The sequence below is a fragment of the Heptranchias perlo genome, chromosome 21 (assembly GCF_035084215.1).
Source record: "Heptranchias perlo isolate sHepPer1 chromosome 21, sHepPer1.hap1, whole genome shotgun sequence".
Lineage (NCBI taxonomy): Eukaryota > Metazoa > Chordata > Chondrichthyes > Hexanchiformes > Hexanchidae > Heptranchias > Heptranchias perlo.
Genome location: NC_090345.1, coordinates 32399181 through 32423883, shown reverse-complemented (window position 1 = coordinate 32423883; position 24703 = coordinate 32399181). Strand labels below are relative to the sequence as shown.

General features: G+C 40.0%; 1 protein-coding gene across 1 annotated transcript in view; it reads left to right on the top strand.

Annotated features, from left to right (window-relative positions):
• Nucleotides 1-24703, top strand: part of LOC137340238 (cilia- and flagella-associated protein 46) — a 303329-nt gene that overhangs the window by 69423 nt on the left and 209203 nt on the right. The window contains exons 14-22 of the mRNA XM_068002660.1: nt 83-209; nt 2643-2770; nt 2872-3023; nt 5867-6000; nt 13526-13738; nt 14614-14833; nt 15755-15904; nt 18491-18598; nt 20172-20353. Coding sequence (XP_067858761.1) covers nt 83-209; nt 2643-2770; nt 2872-3023; nt 5867-6000; nt 13526-13738; nt 14614-14833; nt 15755-15904; nt 18491-18598; nt 20172-20353 — 1414 coding nt within the window. The remainder of the gene's footprint in view (nt 1-82; nt 210-2642; nt 2771-2871; nt 3024-5866; nt 6001-13525; nt 13739-14613; nt 14834-15754; nt 15905-18490; nt 18599-20171; nt 20354-24703) is intronic.

The following is a 24703-nucleotide window of genomic DNA, read 5'->3' as shown; positions in this document are numbered from 1 at the left end:
AAGTCTGCTAAAGAAACTGCACAGTTAACAGACTGAGGTTCGCATGGAATCAAAACTAATATTCCTGTGTTATATTTCTTAGTATCTGTGGGCCAGGGTAACACAGGCTTAATTGGTCTACTCGCTGCCAAAGCTCGAAATTACATGAACTGTATACAGAAAACAAATGGACATTTGGAAAGACTTGAAAATGTAGATGATACATTAAGGTAGGTGAACACTAATTGTAAAACTTAAGAATAAATTATGGGTGATAAAGGGATGCGAAAGAAAGGAGGGAATTGTATTGTTTCCCCATTGAGAGGGACAGCGTTGCGTGTCACATTTCTTTGGATAAGGCAAGAGTTATTGAATACAACTTTGGCTGAAAACTTACTGAAATTTAAAATCAATGACAAAAGTTCCATTTAAATGCACTTATGCAATCAGCCAAATTAAAACTGCACAAAACAATTCAGTGGAATGCTGGCCTTTATATCTAGAGGACTAGAGTACAAGGGGACAGAAGTTATGCTGCAGCTATACAAAACCCTGGTTAGACCGCAACTGGAGTACTGTGAGCAGTTCTGGGCACCGCACCTTCGGAAGGACATATTGGCCTTGGAGGGAATGCAGCGTAGGTTTACTAGAATGATACCCGGACTTCAAGGGTTAAGTTACGAGGAGAGATTACACAAATTGTGGTTGCATTCTCTAGAGTTTAGAAGGTTAAGGGGTGATCTGATTGAAGTTTATAAGATATTAAGGGGAACAGATAGGGTGGATAGAGAGAAACTATTTCCGCTGGTTGGGGATTTTAGGAGTAGGGGGCTCAGTCTAAAAATTAGAGCCAGACCTTTCAGGAGCGAGATTAGAAAACATTTCTACACACAAAGGGTGGTAGAAGTTTGGAACTCTCTTCCGCAAACGGCAATTGATACTAGCTCAATTGCTAAATTTAAATGTGAGATAGGTAGCTTTTTGGCAACCAAAGGTATTAAGGGATATGGGCCAAAGGCAGGTATATGGAGTTAGATCACAGATCAGCCATGATTTTTTCAAATGGTGGAGCAGGCACGAGGGGCTGAATGGCCTACTCCTGTTCCTATTTACCTATGTTCCTAAATCTTGTTCAAAAGCTTCCTGTTGAAAGACCTACTACTACATAGGCATAGATATTGGATATCACAAATCCATGTTGGAGGGGCTAACTGTTTTCAGATCATCCTTATCAAACAGTGTAGTCCCATCCAAATGAAAAGCAGCAAACATCATTACTGTTCACAAGAAGGAATCAAAGTGAGTGTCTGAAAGCTACAGATCTATATGCGCTGTTCAATTTTGTCGAAACTGGTCACACCACGTTACCTGATCACCAGTTCAGCTTCATAGCCAATCAGCTGATTGTGCTGTTCTTAATATCATGACCAACAAATAGAATGATTCTCTGAATGCCCGGTGTGAAATTAAAGCAATTGCCCATAACCTTTCTAGAGCCTTCATTAGTGCAGGATCCTGATTTATTTAGAAAGTGACATTCTAGAGGTGAAGTGGATGTAGGGAAAGATTGTATTGCTGGGACCAAAACAAAGAGTACTGTACTTAGGATGTATAATGCTCTGGTACATTTACAGTTGTAGTATTGTGTCTAGTTTTGGTTCCTGCATATGGTGAAGGATATCAAGGCTCGGAAGAAAGTGCAGAGGTGGGTGAACAAGATAATAGGTAGATTTAGGGTTCTTGGGAATGAGGATATGACAGAGAGGTGGTTCAATATTGTACAACTTCCAACGTTGTTTGGATGAGGCAGACTTGATGGTTTCTCTTGCCCTTCTTTTCATATATTCATAGAACAGGAAACATCTAGGCTGGGATTTTCCTCAGAGCTGCTCCCACTCCGCCGTCGTAACTTTGCTGGAAATGCGGTGGAAACCCTGTTTAAATGCATATACAGGGTTTCTGCTTCACTTGCAGTGAAATTTTGGGGACGGAGTGGAAACGGCTCCTGGGAAATTCTCGACCTTATGTCTTCAGTGATGTGGAATGGCTGTTGGAGAATTAAGAAATAAAATCTTATTATACACGTTTGCTATGAAATCTAACCATTGAAATTGGGAACATCCAGACACATAAATATGGGGCCCCAAAACTGGCCTGGAATTTGGGGTGCAATCTGGTTATTTTGGGAATACAGCCTTGTTTACACCAGCCTGTTAAATTTCATTGGGGGAGTGATGGAAGGATTTTCTGTGCACTCCCTTCACATTAAAGGGCCGTGTCGAGGTGGCTGGAAGGGTAGGGTTGTTCCTGGGCTCCCTTGGTAAAATCAGCATTACTCTGTTAAAAGGCTTCAGTGGAATTAACACCACCTGCGATCTGACATGAGTTTTAAGTGTCTCCGCACTTGTTTAACGTGCACAATGGATTTAAGAAGCATGATCTGAGCTTTGTTGCACATTAAACAGGTGTGAATCACCTAAAACAATTTTTGGAATGTGTTAGTTATTGTGATATTTCACCAAGTAAAATCCCAATGTGATTCTTTAAAATCTTTGCTGCAGTGTTTTGAGAAAACCAGAAGCCAAACTGTTATACCTTTAGGTTGATAGTGTTTGTGGTTCGTTATTATAATATATACCTAAAATATTTTGTTGGGCCTGCAGGATGAAACTTTGGGCCGATTTAGCTAAAGTTGCTCGTAAGCAAGAAGTTTGGGATGTCTGTCGTACAGCTTGTAAATTTTGTCTATTGTATGATGATGGACGATGGAAAGCAGAACGCCCTGACAATGGTAAGATCAAAAAGAATGGCTGGATTATTTATCAAAAGTCTATTAAGTCTGTGTGCATGAGCTAGAAAATGTATTTTGTTTGCTTTTTTGGTTTATTTCAGGAGAATATCTAAAAATAACTGAAAATCTCGATGAGGGAAACAATGACAGCAAAACTGAGCTGCTTTCAGCAACACAACAAACACACAATGCCTGTCATTCTGCAAATGATTTAATCAGACTACTTGCTGACATATGCTTCATTAATGGAGAGGTAGGAAGTTCAATAATGAGTCGGTTTGAATTGCCAACAGAGTTTGCAAGCAGTTGCGTAAGGATTTGTGCGCACTTGTACCAATACAACAGTGTGTTGTGAAGCCCTGGCACAATCTGTTCAGATGAATAGCACAAAATTTGGAAATGTCGGCGACATGAAGAAGATTAGTATTTAAAGGAACGGGAAATGTCTTTTCCATGAGATAGTCATTCTAAAATGTTTGGTTAGGAACAAAAAACATAATTTATCCTAAAAAATGTGCAAGATGCAGCACAAATGAGCAACTGTGTAGGAATAACTATTTTTGAATTTCTAATCTTACATGCATAGGAAGGCATTATGGGGGAGGTAAGACTATAACAACAACATTTAGAATGGGATACAAAGTACAGGAGATGGTTCAGCTTGGAAAATAGGTCAGTAGTTGCATTATTTTGGAGTACTTAATTAAAGCACCTATGGATAGGCAGCACCTGGAAGCAGAGGAGAATGCTCAATTTTTTGTGTCCACTTCCCCCAACAATGAAATTGGCAGTCTATTCCACCTGCTAAAAGGGAAGGAATGTAGGTTTGGAGCTTTATCAAGGGCATATAATAATTCTGATCATGCTCCTCTCATCCTCCTAGTAATGCCCAATAACACCCCAAACTGTTCCCATTATTGAAGCTATAACTTTTCTCTTCTAGGTGATCCAAAGTTTTTAGCCTCCACATGCGCAATTTATCTAGATTGAAGGTCCAGACACTTGCCTGATATTGCTCTGGGACAGAACCAAAACAATTCTCAGGGGCCACATAATGGCCTACACTGCAGCCAAAATTGCAAGACCCTCCAGGTCCAAAGGGCCCTGAAGCAGTATGTGGGAGAGCTTCACTCCTAACATTAAAGATCTTGAATAATATCACAGAGATTGATTTTCCTTCACCAGTTGGACACTCTCAAAGAATCCTTCAAAGCAGTTATGCCCATGCTAATACATAATAAGGACCAAGATCCAAACCCAGGGTCATTCTACAGGTCTATAGCGCTCTTCAATACGAAATACTACTGAGCACGAAATACTAGCAAAAATTCCAACCTGGTGGCCTTGGACTAGTCCAGACACACCGAAAGGACTTGATTTGTGGGCAGTACTTGATTGGCAAAATCAGGTGGCTCTTCAGTGCAGCACATAAGTGCAACAATGTCACCTTGGTACTCTAGCTAAATACAGATAAAGAATTTTACTGGATGGAGTAGGATTTCCTTGTCCTAGGAAGAGTGGTCTTTGGTAATATATTCAAATTCTGGTTCAAAATCCTGTGCTTTCCCCCTTTGTTCTCATTGAATACTATTATGTACAATTTCTCTCCATTGAGAGGCCAAACAGGCTTGCGTCTTTCTCTTTTGCCTGATCATTGGAAGCCCTGGCAACATTATAAATCTGTACTCACACATCCATGGTGTACAGACTTGGGAGTGGATGCCAGAATACTATGCAGATGGAATTTTGGTTACATGACCAATTGCTTGAGCTTGCTGCCTTCCACACTATACAACCTTGCTATCCAGTTCCTTTCACACAGTCAAAAAAATTGGCCTGTCCTCCAACTACAAACTCAACTATTGTAAAATAGAGGACACAAAACATATAGCAGAAGCAATTACTTTGTGTCATTGATGGTGGGCTTTGAGTACTTGGACATAACAATAATGTTCAAACAGTCCATCAGATACTGTTTTAACTCTTCGAATGAATGCCTTTTCATTAACAGTTTCTACAGATAACTTTGGTGAATGATGTTCCTCTGAGTGGATGGAGGGGAATTTATCTGGATCACCACATGGCCTAAAGCCATTAGTCTTGAGAAGATTAGAACACATCAACTTCATAGACTTTCTTATTCTTTAGAAAGTGCTTTTGTCCTTTATACGCATTTTGTCTTCAAGATAAAATTGTTCAGGATGGATATGAAATCAATGTTCACTTGACCAAGGAGGGAAGAACAAAACCTGTAGTCTTTGTGCAGAGTGACAATCCAGATTCTTTGCATATTTCACAATTATAGTCAATTAGCAAAGTCAAGTTTATTTAATCTATTTTTCATGAAGAAATAAATATTGATGATTTAAAGGAGCTGTTCTGAAAATATTTTAATGGGGGGGGGCATTCAGCAGAATTTTTGCCTCTCCCTTGCCTGTGATCCTGATCCCATTTAAAATCCTAGGGTCAAGTTCATTTAAATGTTTTGGGCAAGTTCTCCTGCTATTCCAGCACAAATGGGAAGTCTGTCTCTTTGGGGGGAAGAGGTTGAGGAATTTTGCTGCAACATTTTGGCACAGTGTTAATGTTCCACTAGGGCTCTGGCATGCAGCTGAAAATTGTTTTAAACTCATTCCTTTCTTTCTTCTGCTGGTGTTCAAGCTCCTACCCCATGGCCCTAGTAACTCTCGATGCCAGGAATTCACAGTTGTCCCTGATGTTCAGTGTTGCTAAGGGTATCAATGAGAGAAATATGTCATATGACATTTTTTTCTCATTTGCTTTTAGATTATAATAGATCCGACCATTTGTGGAAATGCAGAATTCCCCTTCACCACCCCCCCCCCCCCCCCCAAACCCCCTCACTCCGATGCTGCCAGTACATCAGGAAACCATTCTTTCTGGGCACAGGAATTTCAAGGCCATTGTCTCTATTAACCTCTACTAATTTGCTAATCATCTTAGAACATAGTTATTTAATCATGCCTGATTAAAATTAGTTAATGTTTACTGTGAACTAAATATAATTAATTGTTTTGGTGACATGTGTTTTATTTTAAGGAAGTTAAAGTTTAACATTATAACTTATTTGTCCAGGCAATCATTCAGTTGTTAAAATCAGAGGGTGTTCAATTTAACAACCATGCAGTTTTCCCAGAAAGTAAACACAAGCACACTGAGGGATTTGTAGCCAAAAATCCAGAGGAAGATCTAGAATGGATAACCTACAGGTATTTTGAGCTTTTTTATGTTGAATTTTGTTACTTTTTCAAATAATGTACATACGTAATGCAAAAAAATAGAATAAGAAACTATGAAAATGTCGAAGAGCCATATGTTTTGGAAACAAAATCCAAGCACGTAGGACTATTGTATTTAAATGTGCTGAGACTCTGTAGCTTTCTGACTTTTACCAAACTATGACATGAACAAGAAGCAGAAATAAAGATTCCAGTTCCAGTAATAAAATAAAATTTTTTCACTTTATCCAAATGAACTGTAATAGACATGAGTTATGATCCCCTAAGAATAGTTAATCATTTATGAATTCATCCCCTGATTGGCTGGTAGTTGTGTTTGATCTGCCACCTTTTGTAAACAAATTTGTAATTGAATCTTTTGTTATGTTCTGATTCTTGAAAGTGACCATTTGTTTTTATGCTTCTCATACCCCAATGATGAAGTAGAAACATTTCTAATGAAAGCCGTTTTATGTTTGTACCCGTTCCCTTGCTGGTGAAAAAATAAATAAATTATGAATACGACTAAGTTCACTATGAAACGGTTTATTTTTGCAATGTAACTGTTACAATTTTGGATTTTTATGGAACTGTACAGTGGTTCCATGATCCGGTACGCCCATTGGGGAACAGTGTTAATACGCAGCGCAATTTGGAAAATGATGGGTGTGCATTCGTTAAAATAACTGCTTACTGGATTTAATGTGGCCTCGTAGATCATTGGACACCAAATACACACCTAATGGTTTATAGGGTAGAACAAATATATTTATTTACAATTAAATAGAGCTATCAAGCACATAAATTTGTTCAATACCATTGCTCGAGAGGTCAGATGGGGAGCATGAGGAATTGAGGGGCATGGGAAAAGGTCTGAATTTTTTTTTCCAAGGAGAGCTGGGAGAGGGGAATAAGGATGATTTTATGATGTTCAGGGTAAAGTTGGCAGTGCATGTTGTAGTGGGCATGGCGAAGAATAGCCTGAGTGCAGCAAAGAGAAGCCTTAAACCTATCTAGGAGGGATGACAGCTGGGGTGCCAAAAGGTAAAGAGTACAGCAGTGACTGGTGGACCAGAGAGCAAGATGGCTAGAACAGTTTTGGAGGAGAGGTATTAGAGACAGAGATGGGATGAGAGGATCAGGGAGTGAGTAAAAGGAGGAGAGTGAGGCAGGGAGAGACTGTACAGGAAGGCAAAGGAGCTTTGCACTTGACTGGCAACTAATATGTGCATGCAGTGAAGCATGTGCAACAATAGTTACAACATTAACCACATCAATAAGAGATCAGGTGTAAGGGGAGTTCAAGGTGCTGTGGTTGGAGCAAAAGTTCAACAAGGTTCAACATGAATAGTAAATACAGACTGAGAAAAGCATATGGAAGGCTATTAAAGTCCTTTAAATGGAACAGGATGTGTGCACAGTCTCCTTCAAACACAAATCTTTAAAGGTGGCAGGACAAGTTGAGAAGGCTGTTGAACAAGCATATAAGATCCTGTGCTATATAAACAGAGGCATAGAGTACAAAATCAAGGAAGTCATGCTAAACCTTTATAAATCACTGGTTAGGCCTCAGATGGAGTATTGTGTCTAATTCTGGGCATCACATTTTAGGAAGGATGTCAAGGTCTTGGAGAGGGTGCAGAGGAGATTTACTAGAATGATACCAGGGATGAGGGACTTCAATTATGTGGAGAGATTGGAGAAGCTGGGATTGTTCTCCTTACAGTAGAGAAGGTTGAGGGGAGATTATGAAGGATTTTGATAGAGTAAATAAGGAGAAACTGTTTCCACTGGCAGGAGGGCTGGTAACCAGAGGACACAGATTTAAGATAATTGGCAAACGAAATAGAGGGGAGATAAGGAGAATTTTTTTACGCAGCAAGTTGTTATGGTCTGGAACTCAGTGCCTGAAAGGGTGGTGGAAATCTCAGCTGCAGTTGTAGACTTATTCCTCTCAGGAGCAAATACCATGTAAGGCTGTCAGAGGCTCTTCAAAGGACAGTATTGCTTGCAGTTTTTTATGTGGTCCTGTTCAACATAGAGGACTGGATAGCACCATGGACATACCAGAGTCACAGTGCCAATCTCTAACATGTTTAGGAACTGCTGTGTGTAACACTGCTTAAAAACAGTGGCTGAAAGTTTTATAACTCTCATGCCTGCTGTCATCGTTTGGGCAATAAATGTGGAGCAGATTAACATCCTTCACGAAGAACTTTCTTTACTTTTGCTTAATAAATCGTGGAGCTGTATTATTGTTTCACTCGCTATAGAACCAGCATTCTCTACTCGATTTCTCAAAATCAGGAAGCACTTTTTTATACAAAAGGTAGCAGAAATCTGGGATTCTCTCCCCCAAAAGTCTGTGCGTGCTGGTATAATTGGAACTTTTAAGACTGAGATCGATAGATTTTTATTAGGTAAGGGTATCAAGGGATATGAAGCTAAGATGGGTAAATGGAGTAGAGCTCCAGATCAGCCATGATCTAATTGAATGGCAGAGCAGACCTGAGGGGTAGAATGGCCTATTCCTGTTCCTATGTTCTAGCATTTTTATGCATGCTTCAGATTTTCCTGAGTGTTTTCTACCAATATGGTCAAGTTCTCCTTCAACCTGAGTATATCATCGAACATATTTTTATTCTTGTTCAGGGAATTTTCCTGATTAAGCTGATGTGGTCATTGGCAACAACAACTTGCCTTTGTATAATACCTTTAACCTAAGAAAACATCCCAAGTTGCTTCACAAATAGGTACAAATAGAAATGGATGTTGAACAGAAGGGAGAGATTAGGAGCATGATCGAAAGTTTGGTCTTGAGGTTTTTAAGAGGCGGAGGGGCTTAGGTAGAGCGTTCCAGAGACTAGGACTGAGGCGGCTGAACGCTCTGCCACCAATGGTAGGGTGAAGGGAGGGGAGGATGCACAGAAGTCCGGAGTCGGGAACAAAACATTTGGGAGGTGATATAGAGCTAGAGAAGATTACAACAGACAGTATTTGTATGGCAGCACAAAAGAAGCCTGTTAATTCTGTGGTACTTTCATATATGTAAAAAAGAGGTATGGCAACTTTTGATACCATTTATGGGGGTTTTGCTCAGCTGATGTGTCATTATCAGCTGCATTATGTTGTAACATTTTTCATCAAGCCATTCTTTTGGAGGTACTGGGTGTTGCAAAGCAGAATTATTTGACACCTTTTCCAAATTTACATGATGAATTGGGATATAAAATTTGTATCTGGTTGGACAGAATTTCTTCCTGAAACTTGACCTATGAAAACAATGGGCCAGAATTTACTGTCCAAATAATGGTGAGGCTAACAGCGCTCACTGTTATTTATGCGCAAATCAGACAGTAACTTCAGGCGAGGGCAGATGCGCAGTTAACCGCGAAAATCCGGAAGTTTCTGTCCGAGATGCGTCGTTCCGCCATCAGTTTCGCGAAAACAAAATCTCGCTGTCTGACTCACCATTCAAATGCATTGAACAGTATCAAGTACATAAATAATGTGCTCTTCATGTAACGCAGGTAGATAAAGATAAAGAAATACATTTTCCCTCTCACATGCTTTAGTTACATAAATAAAGAAATCTATCCATGAAGCAGATGTGTCCCCCAGGCATCAGTGCCATAAATAAATTAATCTGTGCTTTTCATCTCTATCTGTTCATTGATATAGAATTAGAAATAGAATGTATGAGCTTGAGATATAGATATGACATTACATATCAATAGAATGTACAAAATGTGTTAAAAAAAATATATAAATATATGCAACTATAAATCTAAATATATCTACGTATGTAATTGTATCAAATTATTGGGTCATGCCAGAATATATAGGCAGGAGCCAACATTGAGGTTTAGCCTGGGCACCAGTGAGATGAGGTTGGGCAGGGTGTAAACAGAAATAGGTGCTGAGAAAAATAAAGTAACTTAAAATTGTATTGGAGGTTATGGGCCAGTGCAAAGACTGGAAAAAAGTATTGAAGTTGGACTGGAGGCTGCTGGCCTAGCTGAGGGTGGGGCTGAGGCTGGGTCTTGTGAACGGGAACCAGGTGATTAGAAGAATTGTGGACTGCAGTGGGACCAGGTAGCTAGAAAGGAAAATAATTAAACATAATATGAATTGGGTGAAAAGGCAGCGGAAAAAATAATTTTGAAATATGGTGAGAAGAAAGTGCAAAATCCAATGTGGCTGTCTTGTGTGTTTTTGCGGCATTGATAGGTCTGTGGTTCACTTTGATCGATGAGCAATGTCTTTGGGTATTCCCAGTCATACCTCTCTACTTTATTACACAGATATAACTTTTAATGGTATAGATAGATATATGTGGAAGTGGTAGAATATCCACAGGACTTGCTAGTGCTCTTTGTGGCGATTACTCCCCATTGCTCTAAACACACAAAAGTAGCATCGACTCATAAACATCCTGTAGGTGTGTGTAGATTACAGTGCTCATCCTTCTTGTTCCTACAATCTGTTTGTATTGCTTTAAATTACTTCCAGTGAACCAAATAAAATGTCCAATGTTTATTTGTAACATTATAATGGTCCAGATTTTCCTGTCAAATTAACGGTGAGGCTAACGACACTCACTATTATTTATGCGCAAATCGCACAGCAACTTCAGGAGAGGGCAGATGCACGGTTAAACATGAAAATCCGAAAGTTGATGCAACTGAAGCGCCACTCCGCCATTAGCTTTGCAGAAACGGCATCTCGCTTCTGACTCACCATTCAAATGTACTGAATGGTGTGAAGTTCTTGTACTTGCATAATAGATACGAACTAAACTCGCCACAGAAAGTTAGTGCTTTTCCATTTCAGTCTAAGTACCCCTTTTAACAGTGGATAAGTCTTAATTACTGCCAAGCAACGTCTCTGGCACTGAAAATTAACTATTGCAAGTGTGGAGTCTCATTTCTTCAGCTTTTAATTGTTGGAGGTTTAAAAAATTAATTTAACTAAAACTTATTTTTTTACTTTTTCATTCTGTCTCTTTTATCTCTCTCCCTCAATCCAATCTTTCTTTCCCTCTCTTTATTTCGCTTTCTGTACCTGATTTGACATTGAATTCACTATTCTAACTTACACATCCTGGTTCAGACTCTGCGCTGTTCATTAACAATTCTTCAATCTGATTGGTTAATGAGATACACAGTTGCTTGCCCTGTTCACACAGGTCCCAGATACCCTATAGAGGGCACTTTGCTTTTTGGGACTCTAACTTACAGAAACATCCAGCACAAAAGCTCATGGAAAGTATATGGGTAAGGGCAATCCAATGAATGGCAGGCGCCATTTGTTCGCCAGCTACTTTAAATTCTGGCCCATTGTGCTGGCATCTTCTTCAACAGATGTGAGTGCTACTGTGTATGGATGCAATTACTGTGCAGTTCCATGGGTTATTCTGTCGTGGTCCCATTGTAACTGCCCTCCCTTTTTTTAAAAAGTGTCATTAATAATAAGTAGGGATTGCAACTCCACATTGGTTCAATCCTTGGTTTACCCATTCTCTGATATTGTTCACACATCTTACAGTATTGTGCCGTACCTTTGAAATTAGTCAGCCAATAAAAATATAGTAGCAAATGACGTTTCATACGTTACACTCCTTCATGCCTACCAAATGAAATGTTATTGACAACTTTTGAGTGTCTACGAGGTAATATTATCTGCCGGAACATGTGGTTCCTTGCCAATGGTTCATTTGGAACTTTGTTATCAAACTCATTGTTCTTCCTTGTACCTGAACAATCCTGTTGGTATGTTCTGTCCCTAATGGTTGGCACTCATCCCTGCCCTTGCACAGTTCCTCGTGAGAGGTCAGTCTGCTGAGGCTTTGCCACATCTACTTGGTTCCAACCTCACAGCTCTCCTAGACTGCTGTACGTGATTTTAGGCATGGGATTCTTTACCCCTCCGCACATCTCAGTAGTATTACAGGCAAGGAGAAAACATTTAATGCCAGATAGAGAAAAGTTATGTTTGAGATTCATTTTTATGCTTCAAACTTTTTCTTTAATGCTTTCACATGTTTATCTTTATTTCAGCTTTTTTGTTGGTGGATTTGCATTTTAATTTAACTTCTGCTTTTTTCTTTGACATATTTCTTTTAGCTTAATGTTATTTATTTTGTAATGTTTTATCAAATTGCAGTATGATACCTTGTCACATAATTGACCTCAAAACTGCTGAGCCCACAGCCATTGTATAAATATTGTTCTCTGGGTTCATTTGACACAGTGCAACCAACGGCTTTACACCATATTTGTTTGTAAAAGTTAGAAATGTTCAAGCGAACATGATCTCCTTTGCTACAACTTCATTTAAATTTAGTAACAGCTTCAAACGGCATCCTAGCTAACAACAGCTTAGAATATTAGCAAATGAATAAATCATGCATCTGCCAATTGCCTAAAATAACAAAATCCTTCTAAATCTCCATTATTTGATCTGCCGTCAATTTGGCATTATTTGCAAACTTGTTGATCTTGCTTACTATAACCTTATCCAAGTAATTCATTTGTCTGGGATTGTCCATTGGACATAGGAAATCTACATACCTTCTGAGGAATGGTCATTGGTTCAAATGTCTCATTCACTTAAAACCAATCAAAAACCATTATCTCTGAGAAAAAAAAATCACAGTCTCTTTAATAAGTTAATCACTATTACTTAAAAAGCAACAAATGAACAGCCAACAATCACTTCAAAAGCAATTAATTAAATCCCTAAAAATATCTCATCAAAATCCTTTCAACAACCATATTGGTTCTCCACCAGTCCACTCCATATACCCTAAGCATAAAATAGGATATAACAAATACAACAATTATGCAAAAAAAATCACTAAAACTTACTCATAAATATTCCCAGTCCCATCTTTCAATCCCTCCAACAATTTTTCCCCACAGGCTCCTCAGGCTTCTTCATTCCTAGAGCTTGGGCCATTCAACCGTGTGTTTTGGTTCCCAGAGCATTATAACTCCAGTTGATAAATTCTGTGTGTGCACCATGGGAGTTGTAGTTATTGACCCTCTTCTGTGGAACCCAGAATGCACCATGACAATCTGCAGTACATATGATGTGTTAAGGAGTGAGTGTTAGGTAGTAACATCACTCCTGTCCAAATCTGAGAATAATTCATCAGATCAGTTAATTAGTACACAGCTTCCACTTGCTGATTTCTGGAAAATTATACAAATGCAGTAATAACATCACGCCTGTTCCAGTCCAAGAATAATTATTTGTGTTAGGTTCTTGGCACTAACCTTCCAATAGGTGATTTCTGGAAGATTATGAAAATTCAGTGCGAAAGAGTATAACGTTTACTCTTCGGATTTAAAGGTAATGGCAGTGGCAACTAGTGATTCATAGCACCAAAATAGGTGCAGGGTTCCAGGAACAATACAAAAATGTGCACAATGCATATCGATACAGATTGATACAGATACAAGGGAAAATAAGATCAAATTCAGCCCTCAGTTTTTATTGTGTTTATTTTCAGAAATTGGATAGATTCCCTGTCTCATTATGCTACTCAGAACTTTCTGCGAGCTGCAGAGCTGGGCGTGGAATTAAATGAAGCATTAATTGTGTGTAATGCAGCAATCTACATCTGGAATCATAACAACCACCTATTAGTTGCTGGGAGATATAAGGAGCTTGTTAAACCATTCCAGACACTGCTTGATCAAATCAAACAAACAGGACATAGAGGGTAAGTTTTACTTGGCTAATGATGGATTGTAAAGGGCCAGTGTTCTTCTCCCAGTATTGTCCAGGAGGAATCAGTGCGGAGTGCATCACTCGCGTGATCCAACACTACCAGAAGCTAAACACCTGAATTTGCTGTTGGGCCTAATTTAAATAAAGGAGACGCCACTTGGATACACTCGGGAAGAATTTTGAGCCGCAGCCATGAAGACGAGAGGATGTCTGGGTGCATCCTGAGCTGTAAAGGCAGCAGCATCATTAAATGTGGCAGGCAGAATTAAACCCTATGGGACAGCCAGAAGAATTTTTTGCGGGTAATGGGGCAGGATTATTATTTAAACACCTTCTGATGAGGAATGATAAGTTTTTACATTAATGTTGGTGTGCCAGAAGCTCTGATTTGCGTCAGTATCCTTTATGTTTATTTAAAGGTGCTGTCCCCTGTAAATGAATGTGTATTGTTGTGCCATGGCTGGGGGGGATGGCAAACAACAGTCTGTACACGCCTACAGTTTGTCTTGGAGGAAGCCAGTAAGAGGGGGGCACCATGTGTCAAGCAGTAGGTGGAGGATATTGAGTGTGAGTATGAATAATGAAGGCATTTCCTCCATCAAGGGTTCCACTACCCTCTTCCAGATGCCCATCCGTTCAAAGCTGTTGACATTTTTGGGAATTGGCCAGGTTGCTTGACTGCCACCTGACATTCGGCATTGACCAGTCACAGGTAATACTGTTGACTGGCATTACAGTAGCAGGTTTTAACACCTGACCTGATTCCCTACAATGTATACAATGCTTCTTTATAACTGTAATCCTGGAATATTGCTGTGGAAAAACCAAGAGCGCTGCATAACCAAAACTATTTTTGCTGCACTGTAGGGAAACTGTTCTTTTGGTTATGCTATGCAATAGCCTATGTCAGGGCTTGATTCAACCTTGGATACCCAGCCCAATTAACACTGAAAAAAATGAATCTAGAAAGGGTTCCCCAACTTCTAACAGGAAAAAGTCACCTGCAAAGAAAACTGAAAAACCAAACATTTCACAGATTGTATCTGTTGAGGCTGAAGGTATTCCTCACATAATTGAAGCTCTCAAGGTATGGGCATTCATTAGCTACTTTTAGAAGTTATACCATTAAAACTGTTATATTCATGTATTTTGGAATACCGTCACAAAATATATTTCTTAAATTTCTTGTTTTAAGTAATATGAAACTTGCATGATAAATCAATTTTACTATAGAAATGCAACAGAATAATGATGGCTTGTTGGATATTTGTTACATACAACAGAGACTAAGTGCTGACAGAGTTTTCTAAAGGTGTAATTCAGCAGATTGGTTCTGATGGCTGGTGTTATGCCTGCTGTATAAAATGCTCCCCTCCTAGAACTATACAGTGTTGTTATGCTCCCATGGTATATGGAGGATATGGAATGAAGAAGAACAATAACTCATTTCTTGGTAGAGTCTACTTTGTTCTTCAAATGATTTGAATCCGCCACACAACACAATTTCACCCCCAGTCTTCCACGTAGACATTGCAGGGGTGTAGTTATTGGGAGGGGAGGAAGTATTAATATGAAATGATTAGTTTTAAATCACCTTCAAGTCAAAATGATCTGGGACATTGACAAGCTTCGTGCAATGTGGGAGCAGGAGACCACATGCGGCATCACTGCAGCATCACAATGACATTTTTAAGTGTGCATGCAGCATTAGGTTCTCCCAGACATGTCTCCTATGGTATGTGCAGGATACATATCATTAAAAAAATAAAGTTAAGTAATCTACCGATTTGGTATGTGTCATTAAGCTGAATTGGGTCTTACACTGGTTTGGTACTGTTCTGTGTTTGAGCTCAAACCAAAGAAGATACCTTATATACATTTTAGTAATCACGTTGATTAGGTGTAATTTTCAATAAGTGACAATTATTAGATGTTTATTTGCCTAGTGTATTTTAAGGTTATTAATAGTAGTAACAGAATAACTAATGTAATATTGTTTGGACTATAGGTCTGTAAATATGCATTATCTATTACAAATGGAAGTGTACCCTCTGATGTTGTTCCTATTGCTGTGAGGCATCAGATTATTATCACATGGGTCACAATAAAGCAGCTCCTGCGGCAACAAATAGGACCAAACCTGGGAAATAATAATGAGGTAAAACAGTTTATACATTGTGTACTGGTGTTTCTTGATGGGTTGCGTTTTGATTATAGATGAAATAGATCATTTAGATGATCAGGCTGGTGAAATGATTTCCATTCCTCAGTTATGCCATGGTAAAACTATAGGGCCAATATTTCTCTCCTGGTGCTGATCGGGAGCAATGTGGATGTAACGAACTGAAAGTGTGCTTCACCCCAGGAAGCAGTGCAGCACCAGGATTCCCTGATAGTCTTCATTTAAATGCGGAAGGTAAACATCAGGCACAAATGGAAGTGCTCTATTGGGTGCAGGATGAGCGAGAGTAATTGGGGACTTAAAGATAGAAGCACTATTAAAGGGGTAGGTGCAGCCCCATGAGAGGACCAAATATATATTTTTTGCAGGAAATGAGCCAGGATCTTCGTCTGTATAGCTTCAGATAATTCGTGGTAAGTTTTTAATTTAATTTATGCCTGACAGAAGCTACGATTTGTGTATCATTAGCCTTCACTGCCTCCTAGAATGAGTTTGTGCTGCTGTGCCATAGCTGGGATGGCAGCAGTACCCCAAGCTGCAGTACGGAGACTCCAGTCTGCTTTGCAGGGAGCTGATGGCATGGTGACAGAAAGGGAGCATTCCTACTTGGTGGTAGGGAAATCGGAGAGACCCAGATGAATGACTTGAGTGGCTGTCAAGGGGGCTTGTAACATTTCCTCTTGTCTGCCTCCAAATAAGCCATATTGCAAAAAGGGGAGTGGGGTACGGCACAGTCAAATAAAGACCATCTGGACAATATTGACCTGTCCCTTAAGACTGATAATGCCTGGACAGCAGCTCAGGAATTGGTAATGCAAGGTTTTTATGAAGACAGTTTACCCCTAAACTGCTCCTGGTGCTATTAGTGGAAATCTGGGCACAAAGCCTTCTGACATTCATTTGCATGTAATTCAAGTCTCAAGCAACAGAGAGGATGTTGTTTACCAAACCAGCTGTTAGTTCACATATGGTGCTTCAAGTTCAGACAAATATGGAGTCATCTGTCTAGGTAATTCCTCAATTCCCTAGCATGAAATCCAAAGAAAGGGATTTGTAGTGAACCTGTCAGATGAATATTACTTGTTATCAAGTTCACTGACTCCACAAGCAACCTATCCTAATGGATTCAACTACATAACTGTCCAACAGCCAGAAATATAGTGCAATGAACATTGAAGCTGCAGTATTTAGTTGTTTTGTTGTTATTCCTGATTGAGGATGTTTGGGTTTCAGCACAGCAAAGGATTATGGCACAGCATTTCTTGAGTAAGGGGTTTTTGGCAACAAGGTGAATGCCACCCTGGTTAGCTTAAAAAGCATTGCCACTGCGTATGAACAATTCCAGTGATGACCTGGCCCAATATCCACCAACAGCCTTCTTGACCAAGAAGTACTCTCCCATTCTGATGAAAAAGAGAATTCATCTCAGGGATTAAGCATCCCAGACAGCATGTTCATCAGTGTGGCGGAAAGGAAAAGGCTTCTATTCTACTACTACCTTTGTCACTTAGTAGTCACTCCAGATGATAGCTTTCTTCATTTCTTAAGAAGAGTTTAGTAGGGGACTATTTGTTGTGTTATTCTGGAGAATAGCACCTAATATCATCATATGCTGGGGTGGGGCCGACTGTGGAAGAGGCCTATACTGTTCACTTCATGGAGTCTTCACCTGAAATTTACTCAGGATAATCAAAGGGTATGTTAACGGGGTATTTTAGACATGCCAGAAAAATGGAAGGTTTTACTCTCATTGCTTTGTAGTCTCCACTTTTTTGGGGGAGAGAGAGGAAGTAATGATTGATCTTTTGATATTTTTCATTATGGAAGAGAAGTTCATGATGGTCACCTTCCTTGCAGACCATTGAGATGGTAAGAAGTGTAGCCTGGAAAACATGCTACTGCATTAAATGTAGTATACAGCCCACCACTGAAAGGAGAATGCTTACTGGGTTGACTGACGGATGAATCCCTTTCAGCCTCAGTTGCACTTTCCAGGCCAAACAATTCCACTTGCCTTCATTTGCTAGTGTTAGGTCTTTGAACCCTTATGGTTTATCACCTGTGATTTTGTGTGCCTAGCAGTTAAAGACCAATGAAATAAAATTGTTGCTATACACTTTCCCATTCTGAATCCTTTGTTTACAATATTTAATTTATCTATATATTCTAGATTTTAATTTTTAGCTTTTCAATGTGAGATTATTAACACACTCAAGTTAAAGTCAGTGTAAAAATTACTTTTTTTAAAACAAAGTCTGTCATTTATATTAAAATGGATGATTTATTTGCTGTATACTGATGAAGTAAAGTAGGTTAAAGAAAATGTATAATTTCACTTATCATCTTTAAATTACTTTTTGCTTTTTATTGAATATTGGATGAGCTTTTTGTCTAAAAGTAATGCCAATTAATACAGACATAAGGTGGTTTTCTTTCAGTGCTATGTAAATCAGAATAAAATTAGTAAAACAGCATTGCATTTGAAGTATCGGTTTGTTGAATCTTCTATTGTTTTGTTAAAATGCTGTACACATGATCCGAACTATTCTTTATGTTTTACAGCCGAATAATGATAGCCAGGGTTCAATGACCCAGGCTCTTATTGCTCTGGAGATGTATTCATGTAACAGCAATAACCTGATGAAGTTTACTGTTCCCAGTCTTCTGGAGGTAAGCAATTAGCATAGTCCCTTAACATTGCGATGGGAAATTTTAAAAAAACATTCGTGCATTCCAAAATAAGTGTATCCTTGCATAATACAATACTATGTGTAATAAAAATGGTATAAAGTATTCTTTTGGTTAAGCATTAAATGTGACTTAGTAAAGTATATGTCCAGCTAAGTGTTTTTGACCTGAGCCGTGATATTACTGTACTTGTGTGTATTCAATTTGAACCAGTCAGGCACATTTTTAAGCTATTTAAACTTGCCTGAACCTGTTTTTTGTTCAATTAATCAAAAGGTATATAATTTCTCAACATATAAATATGTTTTTTAAACAAATATAAAATTTTTAAATCCTTTCATCAGGCTAAAACTATGTCTACTTTGAACAAATCCACTTACAACAGCTTTACTAAACTAAAGAATAAGTTTCAATTTATTGAAATGACAAGAAATCAGGAAACAGACCTTCAAGTTATATTTCGACCCTTGCTGTCGATTTTTATCTCTGTTTTGCCTTAAACATGCGCTAATTTAAGTGGAAATCATTTGATTTCCTTCTGCTTTAGGTACTGTTCAAATTTCTTGTTGGGTCAAGCCTGGGCAGTGGAAACCATCTGACGAGGTTTAACACAGAGGGTTTTGGTAACTGGAGGCACATACACAACATCAATTTCACTACAATGTTGCTTCCAGTAAGACTCTTGCTGTCAGTGGCAACCTGGTGAGGTAAATTGGATATAAAAGAAAATGAAACATACTTTTGGGTCACCGTATTCGAAATAAATTACTATCAATGTTATTTCCAACATGCGCAGCATTTCACTGTTATACCAGAAAGATACTTGCCCATAAATATGATTTTTAATTTTTTTTCAACCAAAATTAACCTATTAGTTTGTGTTCCAAGAATTTTATATTATGAGGCCCAAATTCCTGTCATTTTGGCAAACTTCTACCTTAACTCTGGTAGGAATCTTCTGGAATGGCTGCATACTTCAACAGGATCCAAGACAAGTTCCAAGGCAAGGCCTTGTTTCCGGGATGGCATCCTTGTGGCTGAGCCTCTGTCAGCCCCTACAAGGCTGTCAATGTAAAAGGATGAGGGGCTGGGTGCGAGGACTCCCTAAGTTTGGATTTCTTGGGCCTTGGCCCTCAGTCAGGTCCCACATAGGATCGGCTAAAGTGGGGTCGACCTGAGGTTTCAACCCCTGAAGAGCAGAACCACAGAATTTAATTTCTTTTAAAAATAGTCACCTGACAAAGGGTGGGTGTAGGGACCAATTCCCCCTACCTTTCTGTGGGTGGGGGGGGGGGGGAATCCAGCATCCTTCCCATCCCAGCAAATTTCGGTCAGTGTTTCTGGCTTCTTTGGTGGGGGTGGGGAAAGAGGGCAGCTTAGAGCTTTGCTGATGATCCGCCAAATCTGGCCCCTGATTCTACAATTTTCGTCAGGGTCAATGGCAGAGTTCAGTGGCAGGCATGACCCCGGCATAACTGCTGTGATTACTCCTCCAAGGAATTTCCAGGTCCATATGCTTACATTTCTTAATACAAAGCTGTATAAACTCTTTCAGGTGGATAAAATAATATCAGACTGTACCTGGTCTGATAAACTGTTGGAGCTGGAGGCATGGACACGTTTGATGCAACTCGCTTTTGTGAATAATGATGACCCATTAGTAATGAAGTGTGCCCAGAAAGCAATTGAACTGGATAAAATTGTTGCTAAAAGTGCTGGTTTCAAGAAACAAGAAAAGTGAGTATAATGTGGTGTCTGCTTTTAAAAAATTATTTCATTTCTGTCAAATAGGTGATTAGGTTTCTTCATTATTGTGTTGAAATGAGAGGAAAAAAAGTGAGTTTAATTTAACTCTTAGCTGACAGATTTAAACTAGGTCCAGGCCTTCTGGCCGAGCCATTTTTTGATTTTCATCTTACATACAATGGTACTGAACTAAAATCCAATGTTACAACAATAAAACAACTCAAATGTCAGAAATAGCTTTATTGCCATGCTATTAAACATAAATAACTAAAATAAAAACTTAAGCTTGTCCTGTCTCCCCATTTTCTGCCTTCCTAATTCTCTTTAAATTATTTTTATTATTTTAACCTTACTTTATTTCTAGCTAATGCTAGTTATTCTATCTCTTCAAATAAATAGAAAATGATACTACAACTTGCCTGTTTTCTTCTGTACCCTGGGTCCCGTCATTCATTTTAGAGGTTGGAACAGCATTCAAACATTGCTTCTGATTGCCTGAAAATCGTCTAACATGACCTTTTAAAAAAGAATCAAAGTCTAGAACTTTTAAAGAGTTATCTTCTCCTGTTTTGAACAGTCACACTGGAAGAATTGATTTTTCTGTGATATTGGTGCCCATTCTGATCCAGATGTGATATCTACAGTGCAGTAGGTGTTAATTTTAAGAAAATAGATGCTGGCGGTTAAATTGGATAAGGCATAAAACCGGGCACGGTTACTGCGATCTGCGATTAAACCCCGCCCAGTGCGTCCGTTGCAGGCAGGACGAGACATTCGTCCTGCCTCAGCACTCACCTCAGCCAAGCGTTAAAAACCTGCGTTGACACGAGGATTCAACGACGTTCACATATTCCACCAGCAGGGGGAGCCCGAATCTCTTAAAGGCAGGTTGTCTCTCTGACAGCCAGCCAAAATCTTTTAAAGTTGGCCGGTGCCTGTAATTTGCCAAAAATACCAGTCTGCTGTCTGCACAGAATCTGAACGGAGATCAGACATTGCACAGGTAAAACACAGGTGCAGGTCCCATCACTATGTTTACAAACTGTTGAGTTATTTTAAAACATTGAATAAAGTTTGCGCACCACTAAATCGCACATCCTCCAATCTGCATGCCACATCTCACCAATCTTGCAGGCCTGGTACCACCGAGTTGGTACCAGGCCTGCAAGAGTGCTAACACCAAGGTTCTCTGATGATGCACTAGAGGCCTTGGTGCAAGAGGTGGACAGAAGGAGGGGCATCCCATATCCACAGGGAGTGGGGGGGGAGGGTTGTGCAAGAGGCCCCCCAGACATATGCTCAAAGGGCAATGGGAGGCAGCAGGGGACACAGTCAATGCCAGGCGCCTAGCACCATGAACATGGATGCAGTGCAGGAAGAAGTTCAGTGCTTTGACATGAGTGGTCAAGGTGAGTGAGGTCAACAGTCAAGTGGCATCTCCTACCAACTGCACCACTAGCTGCATCCACTGTTCCACGCGCTACACCCCCTATCACCCGTGTACCAACAAACTCTTTCCATCAGTATGCACCTCTTCCAATCAGATGCTTCGTCTCTCCCTCACACATTACCACTGTTCACTGTTGCAAGCCGGCCACCCACAACTCACAGGCCACACAGACTGGCAGCTATTCAACCATCACAGGTATATCACCCAGACATACGTCCCGCTTTCTTGCGGGAGAAGGTGGCGCGTAACAGGAGGCAGCAAGTGGCAGTGGCATTTAGCCTCTTGAGCCTGTTCTGCCATTCAATGAGATCATGGTTGATCTGTGACTAAACTCCATTTGCCCGCCCTAGCCCCATATCCCTTAATACCCTTGGTTCACAGAAATCTATCAATCTCAGATTTAAAATTCACAAGTGAGCTAGCATCAACTGCCGTTTGCAGAGGAGCGTTCCAAACTTCTCCCACCCTTTGTGTAGAAGCGTTTCCTCACTTCACTCCTGCACCGAAATGTTAGGCTATGATCCCTCGTCCTAGTATTCAAATATAGGACACCTCCAAAAACAGTTACAAATGCATTAGCAGCCAGAAGCAATAATCCAGCAACTAACCTGTAAATCCTGCAAGGTCCCTTTCAATACCGCTCGTGAGGGGGTCCTCTAGGCACTTAAAGACATGCTTAGATGGTCGCGGTTAAGACAGTGCGTTGAGTGGAGTGTTAAGTGCCAAAATGATGTCTATCACTTTAAATCAGCATTGCACACTGATCAAATGCATTTTGTCCCCACTTTATATGATGCCGGCGGTTGTTATATACACATGTGCTAAACCCTTTACCAAGATGGCGTCCGGCGCACGTGTGCGAGCGCATCCAAGACGCCACTTGGATCTCCGGGAGGCCGCATAGCGTTGAAACAATGGGCACTACACGGCCCAATTTAGCGCACTCTAAATCTAAATGTTATCAATAAAGAGTGCTTACTTTTGGATTCCTTTCAACAACTATAGTTTTAATGAACAATCCATCTGTGATTTTAACCGCCTTAAGCCTTTATCATGGTACATCTCTCCATATCTTGAACACCTTACAAAGCATTCACTCAACAGTACACAAGGACAGCCATCTTCTAGTGACTATAGAAAAACTGAATCTGGAGACCTCATGTTCCGAGCTGCTGAGTTTTACATGACTCTGGGAATATTTATTCTAAATTCACATCACTTTCTGACATTGAACAGGGAGAGTTCAGGGCTCTCTGTCTGTCAAAATGCTTTTACAAAACATTTTATTTATCATCTGCTTCTCATGACTAATGATTATGCTAGTTACAGAAGCTAGACTCTGTGGCATCTGCACAAGTCAGCCTTTTGGCTTGAGTTATTTTCCAAATATTTGTAAATGTACAGATAAACCAAATCTCTGCTTTGGAAGTGAAATGTTGAACCACTAAATCCAACTTTATTTCAGTGCACAGATTACTATAATTTTTGACATAATTTTGTGTCTTCTGTTATGGGAGAAATCCTAGCTGTTCTTTGAAAAAAATACTATGGAATCTTTCGCGTGCACCTGCACAGGCAAATTGGGCAGCACTTTAATGTCACATCTGAAAGATGGCACCTCTGACATAATAATAGTGTGAAATATAGTTGGTCATATTTTCCTCCATCGCAAATTCAGCACTGGAAGTTCACTAGGAGCCAGAGCAGCAATCCCACAGTGACCCTGGACAATTTTCCTCCCCCACCTGTGCTCACTAATGTGGGTAGGCTGCCTGTGTTTTTAGTAGAATCTATTGGCAGACTGCCTTTTAGAGGAAGGGAAATCACTTGCAACGGTGATATGTAAGTGGCAACAGCTGTTTACAGGTGTAGAGCAACCATTCAGATCTAATGAGAATATCAGGATGTGTTGGTCAGGATCTTGGGGACAGAAAACCCCAAAACTTTCAGAGGCACGTATGAAAGTCTTGCTCTCAGAAAAACAGCAAAGGATGAGCTAGATTTTTGGAATGGAAAGGAGGAGGCTCAGAAAATGGTCCAGTGAAAGGAGGTAACTTGGCAATTTCTGCCAGTTCCAGTACCTTATGCATGGAACACCACTACTGGAAAAAGTTCAACAACCTCACCAGGTTAACCAAGAGAAGATGGGACCTACTTCAAACCAACATGTTCTGTCTTTAGCACCCATCTTTCCCTTTATATGCCATGCAGTGTAATTCATCCCTAAAATGCCCACCAACATGGTGGATAAAGGACGGTTTATGGATGTTGTCTATATGGGCTTCCAGAAAGCATTTGATAAGATTCCATATAAGAGATCATTAGCAAAAATGAAAGCACATGTAATTGGAGGTAACCTTGTGACTGGGGTTGGTAATTAAAGTTGGTAGGTAGAAGATAGAGAATATGGATAAAGAGAACGTTCTCTGATTGGTGGGATGTTACAAGTGGGGTAGCAGAAACCTGGAACACTCTGCCCAAAAAGGCTGTGGATGCTGGTCAATTAAAATTTGCAAGACTGAAATCAATAGTTTTTTTTTATTCGTTCATGGGATGTGGGCATCGCTGGCAAGGCCAGCATTTATTGCCCATCCCTAATTGCCCTTGAGAAGATGGTGGTGAGCCACCTTCTTGAACCGCTGCAATCCGTGTGGTGAAGGTTCTTCCACAGTGATGTTAGGAAGGGAGTTCCAGGATTTTGACCCAGCGACGATGAAGGAACGGCGATTTATTTTCAAGTTGGGATGTTGTGTGACTTGCAGGGGAACGTACAGGTGGTGTTGTTCCCATGTGCCTGCTGCCCTGGTCCTTCTAGGTGGTAGAGGTCGTGGGTTTGGGAGGTGCTGTCGAAGAAGCCCTGGCGAGTTGCTGCAGTGCATCCTGTGGATGGT